The 13822-nt window shown below is 42.4% G+C and overlaps 1 protein-coding gene across 4 annotated transcripts in view; it reads right to left on the bottom strand.

Annotated features, from left to right (window-relative positions):
- LOC105479928 (enhancer of polycomb homolog 1) overlaps positions 1-13822 on the bottom strand; it is a 113299-nt gene that overhangs the window by 73254 nt on the left and 26223 nt on the right. The window contains exon 1 of one of the 4 annotated variants that reach the window (XM_011738261.3): positions 5712-6158. The exons of 2 other annotated variants lie outside the window; for them this stretch is intronic. In XM_011738261.3, the coding sequence (XP_011736563.1) occupies positions 5712-5864 (153 nt within the window). In that variant the 5' untranslated portion in view covers positions 5865-6158. Of the gene's footprint in view, positions 1-5711; positions 6159-13822 lie in introns of those variants that run through there. One more of the 4 variants, XM_011738262.3, reaches the window with a different exon arrangement.

The raw sequence follows: 13822 nt of genomic DNA, 5'->3' as shown, positions 1-13822 counted from the left end.
CTCATTTTATTCCTGAATTACAATATAAAATTCTCATCTCCTTGTGCATTCTCTTCTTCTCAGAAGTACGATCACAAATGATACCATTAATTTCATGGTATTATTGCTCCCTTAAAATGCTATCTTCTGCTTGTAACTAACTACTGTTAACAATTAACCACCCTTAACTTTTCAAGAAAATTGAGTAATAAATGTAATCAGAATTCACATCTTTATATATATGAAAAGAACTCTTGTCATTACTGCTTTAAAACGGACACGTCTCTGTGTTTGTGTGTGTGTTACAGCTTCTATGTTTCTACCATTACTACCAGTACCTACCATGACATAGTAGAATGCAAAATATGAAACTAAAACCCAGCTGTTTTTAACAGGAGTGGTTGATATATTTAATTCTGCCCACAAATTCATGAACCATTATGCACAACTTTTTCTCTTGTTCATAAAATTTAAGCTACCCTGTATCTAGACAGTACTTTTAATTAAGTCCTATTAACAGAAAAAATGTAATTCAGTACAAATGCCAATGCTGATCATGAAGCACCCACAAAATACCATTAGATATACAAACACATTCAAACGGTATACTGAAACAAAAGTTAGTACTAACATTTCAAATGCGTCGGCATGTAGTGTTCAAAAGTTCCCTACTGTATTCAAGAATCCTTAGTCTCTTCTTGGACTGCCTGTCCTTTTTCAATTATCCTCCTTTGACTAAGTCTATTTAGTAACTGCCAAATGAGATAAAACCAAAAATGACTCAGTCTGAAATTTATGGGACAGTTGATCTTAAACCCTGGGCTTTCTGCCCCAGGCCATTACCAACACCTTGAGAAATTGATGACAAGTGTGAACCTTCTCCCTAGAAAAATATATTCTAACCTTTTATAGGCATATGGTGGGTGGGAATTCATCACTTCCACAATTATTTCCACATAACCCTCAGAACCCTAGCTTAGCAATTTTATGCAAAAACATCTTTGGACAGTATAGAAAGCTGAAATATTTTATTACTATCTTTGATTTTATCTGAACTAATTATAATCTAATGCAAAAATCCCCATACTCTCAATTATTTTCTAATTCAAACTATCTGTAATTAGTCTGTTACACTTTCTTCTACTATAATTGAGATTTCATGTATTTCTCTTCACTTCCAAGACAGTGGTTAGAATGGAGAAATCTAGACTGATCTTTACAGCTCCAGATAAAGGGACTAAAAATATTGGTTTAAAATATTAAAGGTTAAAGAAAGAGACTCTTGGTTTCCTTCAAAAGTGATAAATTTAAACTAGGTTTTTATTACTAAGTTTTGGAAATGTAACCATTTTTTTCTCATATCAAGGATATGTACATATTTCCCATTTCCCCATAATTACAAACAAACAACTCCCATCCACTTTTTATAAATAGTTCTTAACTTGGGCTTAGTAACAATGTATATGGTGCCAGTAATACAGAAAAGGTGGGAGTATAAAGACTATCCTGTCCTGTTAGAATCCTATAGAACTAAGGTGCTGGATTATGGTGGTTAGATCCTACTTGTAACAGTTTCAAAGGTGACTGTAAGGTAGTATCAATATAACATCATTAACATCTTAATTACACCAAATATTCTACCCAAACCAGTCTAGGTAACAGAAGAGGAAAGGTTGTCATCCCCTCATAAATGGAACAATGCACCCTAGACAACCCAATGAAAAGTTAAACTACTATGGAACAGTAGCTCCATTTTGCTAAATATCATTTTAAAATCGACTTTTTAAGAATGTCTCTTAAAGTGATGTTTCCATAAAGGAGAATTGTAACAACATAAAGCTCCAATTTTAATCGAGTCAATTTTAATAAAAAGATTTGATAGTATTAATCTATTTGGCAAGTTTAACCTTTCAATACAATGCAAAGCCGTAGCACAAGATTTAAGATTATAAAGATAATTAACTTATAATCTTAAAGTTAACATTGTAAAATATTTATAATAGGACATATGCCCTGCACCAACCAAGCACTTGTTTAAACTTTTATCTTTTTTTAAACCCCAAAGGGACTCAATTATCTCAGAGCTGAAAGTCTATTATTTCGCTGTGATTTAAGTCACATCTGTATTTAAATACATTGTATTTTCATCATGTTACTTTTTTATTTTTAATTAAATTATTTTTTCTGAAACGGAGTTTCGCTCTTGTTGTATAGGCTGGAGTGCAATGGGGTTATCTCAGCTCTCTGCAACTTCCACCTCCCTGGTTCAAGCGATTCTCCTGCCTCAGCCTCCCGAATAGCTGGGATTACAGGAAGCCGCCACCATGGCTGGTTAATTTTTGTATTTTCAGTAGAGACAGGGTTTCACCATGTTGGCCAGGCTGGTCTCGAACTCCTGACCTCAGGTGATCCACCCGTCTTGGCCTCCCAAAGTGCTGGGATTACAGGCATGAGACACAGCATCCCGCCAATCTGTTACTTTCAGACTTAGCAAATTTCGATGCATTACATTCTGCAAATTCACATTTAATCTCTAACATCTTTGATCCAGTCAAATTCTCCAATTTATCACAATCTGAAGTTACTTTTTCAGTACTACCACAATAATTAAAAAATAAGAAAGTTCAGTAACATTTTCCACCTCCAAATTATTTTTTGGGGGGGGTAAGGGCTTCTACTTGTTTCTTAAAAATTAAAAAAGTCTGCCTCGTTAGGTCCGTGTGTTCAGCTCATATTATTAGAACTGGTTAAATGGGAATACACGAATAATACTTATTTTCCCAACGTTAAAAAACATGGATTTCTGTCAAGTATATCCAGAAACAACATAACAATTACTAGGCGTATTTCACATGACAATTCTGCAGATTATTTTGATCAATAAAATGCTTTAATGAGGTGGTGTAAAAAAAAAATTGTCCTCACCTTTCAGGACCGACATAGGACTACACACTTTTTCTTCTGAGACAGTCAATTAAGGTTCTAGGTTACAGTGACCTAACAAGATAACAAATAACTAATGTGTCAGTTAAAGGCAGAAGTTTGCTTTAACCCTTCCTCTTTATTAGAAGTACAAAATGCTTCCACAAATCATCAAAAAGTTTCTATTTTTCTATGGTGAATCCAGAATTCAATTACCTATGTTTAGTATACCTTTTCAACATTGCATAACACACTACTTTCAATATTATGATTTACACAGCCTACCACTAACAGCATGAACCACAGGACTGCACAGCAGCTTGTTTACCGGGTACTTTTTACATTCTTCCATTAGGTTCGGTATCTATTCTTGAGGTCTACGCTTCTCTCCTCATACATAGCTTGGGTTGGATGTGAAGTGAAAAATTCTAAACAGGTAACAGAAAAAGGCAATCTGAAGGAAAAAAAAAATCCCTGTGTTTCAAAATTAGGGACTCCACATGTCACAAACTATTGATAGCCACTGCAGTATAAAATGTCAAAACTGTCTGGGCGCGGTGGCTCATGCCTGTAATCCCAGCACTTTGGGAGGCCGAGGTGGGGGAGATCACCTGAGGCCAGGAGTTCAAAACCAGCCTGGCCAACACGGCAAAACCCGTCTCTATTAAAAATACAAAAATCAGCCGGGCGTGGTGGCAAGCGCCTATAATCCCAGCTACTGGGGTGGCTGAGGCAGGAGAATCACTTGAACTTCGGAGGTGGAGGGCTGCAGCGAGCCAAGATGGTGCCACCGCACGCCAGCCTGGGCAACAGAGTGAGACTCCGTCTCAGAAAAGAAAAGAAAAAAAAAATCAAAATTATTTCAGCGAATAAAATTACCTGTAAAATTTAACAAGCATTGGTATTTCATTGAGCTCAGCTCTGACTTTAGGTTGTAACTCTTGGGACCGTCCAAAGTATTCACAGAAGCAAGACTTAACTAATGTCTAAAGTGTACTGTAGTGCTGTCTTGCTTTAATCAAGGCTTTCCCCTTCCTTGGCTGTAAAACAAGAACTACAAATTAATTTCCAGGGCAGGGTAACACCAACACCCCAATACTTGAAAGTATTATCTGTAAAACTTATAAACAGAAATAAAAATAAAACCAAAAGACAAGATTCTGCAGTCACAAGTACTTTAATTTTAAAAACAAATCACTTATTAAAAAATAAACAAATGGCACCATGCTACTCTAAAGTTGATACAAGTAAATTAGGAGGTAGTGTCTCATAAGACAATGTGCTGAAAGTCAGTGCCCAACTAGACAATCTCAGCTACTACATACACTTGGCTTATCTGTAAAGTTAGATTTAAGACACTACTCTCAAAAGTAACATTCCACTGTCACAGCTATTTTACTTTAAAAGGTTAAACAACCCAAAGAGTTTAAACAGTTTTATTTCCAAAAACAACATTACAGAGCATAATTTCTACAATAAAAATTCTTACAGTACCAAGAGAAGTATTACAGTACAATTTTCCACAACAAAATTGTAGCACACAAATCCACGCGACTGCTGGACTTCCTTGAACTGTCAATACACTGCACCCTGTTTAAATGGCTGTACCTGAAAACCAAGGTATGCAATTCCTTAGGCTTAGAAGTCATCAAGTTATACTGTCAAGGATCTGGGGGAAATGAGAGGAAGATTCTATTATCCTGGTGTCTGAACCCAACTTCCACAACAAGGTAAAGCCACAGCGATGGTAAAATGTCTATTAGTTGTCAACAGTCATTTACGTGCTGAAACCCACCCAATTTAGACATCTCAACATTAAGATTTCCGTGAATCAAGTCACTTAGTTTTAGTTCGGTTTTGAAGAAGAAAGGATCCTCCTTCGAAATTTAGATCTATAACAGTTACTTAAATTGGGTCTCTTCTCCCCCTATGTTGAGATACCAGAAAGCAGGAGAACTTAAATTTATTTTACAAATAGATAAGATTACAGGCTTCGGAAGAGAGAGCACTCCAAACAAATCTGCAAGATACTCGCAAGGATCACAGAAAAAGTCAGGGATAGTGGTTTATTATCCTCCGAACAACTAGCTCTGGGGAGGGATGGATGCAAACGTCCCAGAAAGAGGACACTGAGAATAAGTCTTATCTTCTAGGAAAGTAAGTCGTCCGGGCAAACACACTGCACCCTCGACATTTCCTTGCAGAGGGGAGAAAAGCCTCATAGAGCCGCAGGCAACATGACATGCCCGTCTGAGGCTCCACGTGGGGGCTGCACTGAGCCCAACAAGCTTCCCAGGCCATGGGGCAATCAAATTCCCCGACTGTGCAGAGAACCTGCGCTCCCGGCCCGGGCAGCGGCGCGCGGGCCGCAGTGGCCCTAGAGCGCCACCCAGCGGCCCACGGAGAGGCCTGCAGGCGGGTCCTCCGCGGCTCCCGGCTCGCCGCACCCCCACCGCCACCCAGCCCGTTCCCCTCTCCGGATGCACAAGGCCCAACCCAAGAACTAAGACACAAAATGGCTGCCGGCAGCTTCGTCACGTGACCCCTTTGTGCCTTTCGGGCCCCCGAACTCCGCGGGACCCGGGTACAAGTGGCCGGGGTCGGCGGGTGGCCTTAGAAGGGGCCCCGCCGGGCCGCGGCGACCGGGGGTCGAGGCCGGGGGAGGCGGGGTATAGGCCCGGCCGGCGACTGAGAGTCGGCGGCGAAGAGAAGATGGCGGCCATTTTGTGTGGGTTTGCTGCTCCGCCGCCGCCGCAGGCAGCAGAGGGAGCGGGCCTGACGGTGGGTCGGACAGGGGAGTTAACACGTACCGACTCCTCTTCCTTCTCCATTCCGGTGGGCATCTGCGGCACGGCCCTGTTTATCGAGGCGTATTCGTGCAGGTCGGGCAGATCCTCACAGCGGAAAACCGGCAGCGGCTTCGAGGCGTCTAGCGCCCGCGCCCGAAACGACAGTTTACTCATCTCAGGCGCAGCAGATACCTCTCCGCTCTGGGGAAACGGCCCCGGCCAGCGGGATCATGGAGAACCGGGGGTTCGGTCCCCACTCGCCAACCGCTGCCGGGGACTTGAGGGGCGGAGCGCTGAGCCCGCCGTCCGGGCACTAACACCAGCCGGGAGGGTGGGAGGCTGTGCCGCTCCGCTCCTCTCTCGCTCGCTCTCTTCAATACGCCATGGCCAACATGGCGGACATTAAAACTCCACTGTGCGCTCTTCAGCCAACCCCAGCCATTCCCCACACTGCATCGCGCAGCGGCGCGGGCACGCGGGCGGGGGGAGGGAGCGCGGGCTCGAGGCCGGCGCCGGCACGGAGCGCGCGTCCCGCCAACCCCCGGCACCCGCCGGCCTCGCTTCTCGCGCCTCGCTACTCGGGGCCCCCGCCCTTCGCGGGCCCGGGAGCGAACAGGGCGGACTGGGCGCTCGGACACCGGGCGCCGGCTCTTGGGTCGTGCTCTCCGGCCGCGCACACGCTCACTTTCTCACGCTCACTCTCTCCCGGCGCCGTTTTCTGACGGGCGAACAAGGTGCGGGAAAACACCAGCACGGCGGCGTTTGGAAAGGCAACTGGGGAGAGTGGCAGGCGGGGCTCGGGCCCGGGGACCGGGGGCTCGGAGGGCTGGGACCTCTGTGGGGTGTCCGCCAGCGGCCGCCCCCGCAGGGCTTCGGAGGGGCGCTCCTGAGGCGCCGCGCGCCGCCGTCCGCCGCGGGGGACGAACGCACAGCCTAGTTCCCGCGGCGACTTAGGTCTTTACGATAAAAATACAAACTGAATTAGGGGCAGATGCTACTTTGAGTAAACTTTTATCAGCAGTTATTTTTATGTCCTAATGCAACTTTGGTTTATAATAATTTATAGGCACTGCATCAAGTCATTGATCCGTTTCCCACGCATTGGGCTTAATATAAATGATAGTATCCTATTCTACAGAGTAGATTTTTTAAAATCATGCATTTTTATCTACACATACTTACTTTTTAAATAGTAACTGAAGCAAAGGAAATTATTACCCACCACCGTAACATTTAGAAGCCAGATCTACTTCGGAATTTAAAGCCAGTTCTTTATGTCTAGCTCATGATTTTGTACTCAAAGAAACGGCGGCTTCATCATAGCCGTGGGTTCACACTTACCATTTGTCCTCCGAAAAACTTTGTAACACTGAATCATATAAAGACCTGTCGTACTCCCGCCAAACAAACAAAAAGCTGAATTATTAGATTTAGATGGATATGATAGATTGGTGGCATCGGTTTATATTACATGAAAATGGGTACCAGAGATCTCTTCTCTTTTCGTGTTTTTTTTTTTTTTTTTTTTTTTTAAATAGAGAAAATTGTTGGGGTGGGTTTAATAAATTGGCAGCCAAATTTCAATTCGAGTTTCAATTTGTATCTTGGTGCACAAGTTTGTATCTTGTGTAACAAGATACAAAAAGATACAAAAATGTTTTGTGAGTCTCCTTTTCTCCCTGGGGGCTACATAGTAAAAGTAATCATGCTCCTTAAATACTGGACTTGATATGAGCTGTCACTAGCTTAGGGCACACAGGCAAACTGCTAGCCTCCAGGCTAGTTTAGCCAACTCCGTGGGGTAGGGAGAAGACAGGCGGATTGCAGTTCTCCAAAATTATCCTAAAACTCCGATATTACCAGCTCACTTAAATGAGGCAGAAGGACGTTCACCTGCATTTCCTATACAGAGACCGTGCATTTATTCATCCAATGAGTAATGAGTGTGTGTATTGAGCCCTCATAGCCTTCCAAGTCAGCTTGGCACCCACAGGGCTCTTGGAGGAACTTACACAGTGGGGAGAAGGACCCGCGAATGGCAACTGCCACACGGCGAGCTAAGTGTTATGTGAAAGCCCAGGCCACTGTGGGAAGGGGCAAGAGTGGCGCCCAACCCAGGGGAGTGGTTCTAATGAAGTGGCAAGGGAAGACTTTTTGGAAGAGATGATATCTGGGTAAATATGTAGGATAAGTGTGGGTTAACTTTGCAAAAAAAGTAAAAATGAAGGGAAGAAGGGTATTTTAAGACAACAGCAGAGACTTGTCCAAGGCTGAGTCATTAGATAGCAGTCACTTTCTGGGAGCCTCAAGAATTGCCAACTTCATTGTGGAATGACACCTGTTTAGCCAGGTTTAACAGTTCCGAAAATACTGGCTGAATATTATTCTAACAGCCTGCTGCAGCCTACAACATTAGGTTCCTGAAAGTCCTAGCAGTGGAATTCTTGATTGAGGAGCCTAAGATTTTAAGAACAAAATAGAGTAAGTCAAGAGTGAACCAAGGAAATGAATTATTTCTACCCTCATTAAAATAACGGTAAACAACAAAGCAACTATTTCCACATCCTACATTAGTAATAATGGGTGGATACAAAAAATTTCTTACTCTTTTTTTTTTTTTTTTTTTTTTTTTTTTGAGACGGAGTCTCGCTCTGTCACCCAGGCTGGAGTGCGGTGGCCGGATCTCAGCTCACTGCAAGCTCCGCCTCCCGGGTTCACGCCATTCTCCTGCCTCAGCCTCCCGAGTAGCTGGGACTATAGGCGCCCGCCACCTCGCCCGGCTAGTTTTTTGTATTTTTTAGTAGAGACGGGGTTTCACCGTGTTAGCCAGGATGGTCTCGATCTCCTGACCTCGTGATCCGCCCGTCTCGGCCTCCCAAAGTGCTGGGATTACAGGCGTGAGCCACCGCGCCCGGCCAAAATTTCTTATTCTTTAGAGAGTCTAAAATCACCCTCCATGGCAAATTCAGAGATAAGCGTACAGATTAAGTTTGCCTTTTGGCAGATAACATTATATGCCTGCTAAGAGACACCTTTTTCTCATCATTCCTTTATCCAGCTCCTCAATAATGTGGATTTCCAACTCTCAGGTCCTTCTGGGTTCCCAAGGACCCAAAAGCTGGAATCCCAAGCCTCTTTTATAAACAAACAAACAAACAAACAAAAACCCTTTCTTGAAATTTTTGTTTTTTAGAGACAGTGTCTCACTCTATTTCCCAGGCTTGAGTTCAGTGTTGTGATCATGGCTTACTGCAGCCTTGAACTCCTGGGCTCACGCGATCCTCCTGCCTCAGCCGTCAGTAGCTGGGACTAAAAGTACATGCCACCATAGCCTGCTAATTTCCAACATTTTTTCTAAAGACAGGGCCTCCCTCTGTTGCCCCGGCTACTCCTGAACTCCTGACCTCAAGCAGTCCTCCCACCTTGGCCTCCCAAAATGCTGGGATTACAGGTGTGAGCCACTGCATTCGGACCCATGGCTCTTTTTTATGCAGTTCACTTTTCTTCACCTTAAGGGGCAGGAAGGCAGCAGTAAAGGTTCAGGCTTAGTTTTCCCCAGATTCTTTTATCTATCCAAAAGATTCCTTGAAAAGATGGTTAATCCTCTACTTCCACTTTAACCATTCTTTTCTGTTCTCAACTTAAAATTCCTTCTTTTTCTAAGTGTCCCCAAGAAAAGTGATGTGAAATTCTCGATGTCGCATAAAATGTATGCTAGGGCAAAGCTGAATACACTAATGGCAGAAGGAAATTCTTGTTTGGGAAGGGATTTGGAGTATTTAAGATAGTTTGATTTCATGTCACAAATATGTATCGGATAACCAGGTAACACACAGTACTGTCATTGTAGGGGATACAAATAAAACACTGGCAAATGGATACCCAGTTACCCAAGTGGCAAGGCAGTATAATGAAATGTAAGTGGCTATGGGAATTCAGAAAAGAGAGCAGTAGGTTCCATCTGGGTTGATCAGACAGCATGGAGAAGCAGCATGTGATCTGATTCTGAAGGATGGCCAAGGTTCCAACTGCTCATGGGAATGAAATGCTATTATAGAAGAAAGAACATTCACGGGGGAACACAACTGTATGAACAAAAAGGTGAGAGGCAGCAACTGTCAGGTATGATTGAGGATGAGGAGGTTTATTTGGCCGGAGTTCAGTAGGAGACCCCAACAACAATCCCATTAGGAGGTAAAACTAGTAAGAACTTGGGTGGATGGAGTAGGAGTAGAAGGTAAAAGAGACATGAGTTTTCATGGTAATAATCATTACATATAACAGCATGAGACATGTGATTTCTGTTCCAAATGCAGAATTTCTACTTAACAAAAACTTAGAATATTCCAAAGGCAACTGCTCTGACACTGCATTCTGCGGTAAATAATACATTTGAAATACAGCTCTAAATAGTAGTTTATGTTCACTGTGTATCCAAGTCTTATGATTTCTTCTTTGAAATTGTTTCTAGGATTTACTTCCTGATTTCCATTTCCATTGTCTTAAACATAGCCCCAGCTCCCATCACTTCACCCCAGAAACAGCCTCCCATTAATCCTTTATTTCTTCAGTCCATCCTTTATTTACTCACTCCCTCAATAAACCTGTTTAAAGCCCCCACTTTATAGGAAACTGTGCTGGTACTCTTCTGTTGGTGGCTAGTGGTAACCAAAAGTGGAAGCAGAGTCAGTGGGTCCCTGGGGCCTCACAATGCATGTCACCAAGTCAGTGTGCCAAAAACTCTACTTCATTCTGTATCCTCCCTTCCCCAAGTCATATCTTTATAACTGCTCTTTGTTTTGCCCATTAGATAAAGCCAAATTTTGGAGTGTTTGGTTGTCAAGACCTCCTATAATTTTGCCCCACTCTGTCCAACATCGTTTGTCATTATTGCTTAAGACAAGCTTTTCACGCTAGCTACCAGTCTCATCACCATCTTCAGAAATCGTGGTGGCTCATGCCTGTAATCCCAGCACTTTGGGAGGCCGAGGCAGGTGGATCATCTGAGGTCAGGAGTTCATGACCAACCTGGCCAACATGATGAAACCCTGTCTCTACCAAAAATACAAAAAATTAGCTGGGCATGGTGGCACATGCCTGTAATCCCAGCTGCTTAGGAGGCTGAGGCAGGAGAATTGCTTGAACCCAGGAGGCAGAGGTTGCAGTGAGCCGAGATTTCTCCATTGCACTCCAGCCTGGGCAACAAGAGGGAAACTCTGTCTTAAAAAAAGAAAAAAAAAAATCAGCATGTCTTTCCTGCCTCTAGGTTTTTATTCATTCTGTTGATTATTTATTTATTTATTTATTTTATTTTGAGAGATGGAGTCTTGCTCTGTTGCCCAGGCTGGAGTGCAGTGGCATGATCTTGGCTCACTGCAACCTCCACCTCCCGGGTTCAAGTGATTCTCCTACCTCAGCTTCACAAGTAGCTGGGATTATAAGTGTGCACCATCATGCCTGGCTAATTCTCCTACCTCAGCTTCACAAGTAGCTGAGATTACAAGTGTGCACCATCATGCCTGGCTAATTTTTGTATTTTTTTAGTAGAGATGGGGTTTCGCTATATGTTGGCCAGGCTGTCTCGAACTCCTGATCTGAAGTGATCCACCTGCCTTGTCCTCCCAAAGTGCTGGGATTATAGGCATGAACCACCGTGCCCAGCCTTATTCATTCTTTTCAGTCTGTCCTCCCTGTCCTGCCTCAGACTGACTGTCTATCGAAATCCTATCTCACAGGAATGTTTTGAACACTAAGTAAAACCATGTAAAGCACTTAGAATCATCCCTGGCCCACAGTGAACCCTCAATAGATGTAAGATATTGTTATTATCCTTTAAAATCCAACTCAAATACCACCTCCCCCATGAAACATTGACTAGTCAAACTCTCTGGCTCTAATTTCCTAATCTGAAGCATCAGTGAACAGTTAGGTAAATGCAAAATAAGCCTACCCCAATCTTTCTCATCTCTGAACTCCTATTGTGCTTTCAGTCAACAGGAAGAATAGCTACCATTTATGGAACACCTACTGTGTACCAGGCAATGCAGAAATACTTTAAATGCATTATCTCAATTTTCATGACAGTCCTTCAAGCAATAGGTATGTCCCTATTAGGTATTAGGTAGGGTTTAGAGAGCTTGTGTGACTGGTTTATGACCACGAAGCTGGTAAGAGGCAGTGCTGAGATTAGAATCCCTAGTATCTGGCTGGAGACAGAGGCTCACGTCTGTAATCTCAGCACTTTGGGAGGCCGATGTGGATGGATCACCTGAGCTGGGGAGTACAAGACCAGCCTGACCAACACGGAGAAACCCTGTCTCTACTAAAACTATAAAATTAGCCGGGTGTGGTGGCACATGCCTGTAATTCCAGCTACTCAGGAGGCTAAGGCAGAAGAATACCTTGAACCCAGGAGGCGGAGGTTGCAGTGAGCCGAGATCGTGCCATTGTACTCCAACCTGGGCAACAAGAGCACAACTCCATCTCAAAAAAAAAGAAAGAAAAATAAAATAAAATAAAATAAATCCCTAGTATCTGATTCCAGAGTGCAGTCCCAGATTGAAGTGAAGTGAGGAGAGAACTAGAATTGAAGACAGAATATTTAAAAGGGTTGGTAATGAAGAGAGAAGAGAGAGAGAAAGGGGTAGCTATTTGAAGTCAAGGATTTCATTGTTTTTGAAAGTAGGAGACGTGGGCATGTTTGTACACTAAAAGCAAAGAATCATTTAAATGGGTTAATTTTAGGGCTATCTTTCTCTGAGGCAGGCAGGAAGGAGGTGATGCAAAGAGTTAAACTCTCTTTGATGGGACAACAAGATTAAAAATCATAATACTAGTTTTGGTAGCAGGAATCTGGATTCCTCATTTCTTCAAGCATTCAAAAAATATTTATTGAATGTTTACTAAGAGCTAAGGCAAAACAGTTTGTGTTGGAGAAACAATAATACACAAGGTATGGTCTCTATATCCTGGCAGGACTAATAATAAAGTGAGGTACTGTATTTGTATTTAATTGGGAGAATGGGAAATTAATGTCTTTAAACCGTGTAAATGCACAATGATGTCTACATTAAAAAGTGACATAGTACAATAATTTGAAGCATTTTGCAAAAGTATGAATACTGAATACATTTTCACTTGAAGCAATCATTTCTAATCATTTCTCTTAACTTCCTGCTTTTTACTTTCATAATAAGCTACATAAAGAAATGACTGCAAACAATGCTTCCACTATAACATTTGGGTAAACAAACACTGGAAGCCCTTTATGGTATGTTGTTTTTTTCATCTAGGAAGTATTGGAAAGAAAATATTACAGTTGCCTTTCAATATATTTAATAAGGTGTCACAGAAACAATATCTGAACTACTGATTTCCTTACTGAGTAATTTGTGCATGGAGTTCTGTACATAATCTTTAAGAACTATGTTTCACATAAAATAAAATCATTCAGAAGATATTTAGAAACAATATATCTGTATCTTAAGAGAATAAAGGGCAAATTATCAATCTTAGCAAATAGTAGCAGGATGGACTCAAAGTTACTTCAGTTTAACCTTGTCTTCAATATGAAGTTTAACAACAACAACAAAGAAATGAAAAATGCATGATTCAATACAAAAAATTAGCCAGCCGTGGTGGTGGGCGCCTGTAGTCCCAGCTACTCAGGAGGCTGAGGTAGCAGAATGGTGTGAACCCGGGAGGCAGAGCTTGCAGTGAGCCGAGATTGTGCCACTGCACTCCAGCCTGGGCGACAGAGCGAGACTCCGCCTCAAAAAAAAAAAAAAGAAAAGAAAAGAAAAATGTGTGATTCAAACAAATGGGACTATCTGAGAATTGTAGTTGCAGCAGTATTGGGATTTTAAAAAAAATGACACACAATACATTTTAGATTTTCTATGTAATCGAAATAGAATGTCTTTACACATTTATTGTGTAAATCCTAAGGTTTAGGTTTTCTATAACCTAAGGTTTAGGTTTTCTATAACCTTAGGATTTACACAATAAATGTGTAAATGTATTGGGATTTACACATTTATTGTAAATGTGTAATGTGTAGATGGCCACACAGCAAAGAGTGGGTGGCAGGCGAGCCAGCAAAGCTTCATCTGTATTTATAGCCACTCCCTAGT

The sequence above is a fragment of the Macaca nemestrina genome, chromosome 9 (assembly GCF_043159975.1).
Source record: "Macaca nemestrina isolate mMacNem1 chromosome 9, mMacNem.hap1, whole genome shotgun sequence".
In the NCBI taxonomy this organism is placed as follows: domain Eukaryota; kingdom Metazoa; phylum Chordata; class Mammalia; order Primates; family Cercopithecidae; genus Macaca; species Macaca nemestrina.
This window is presented reverse-complemented; position numbering and strand designations above follow the sequence as displayed.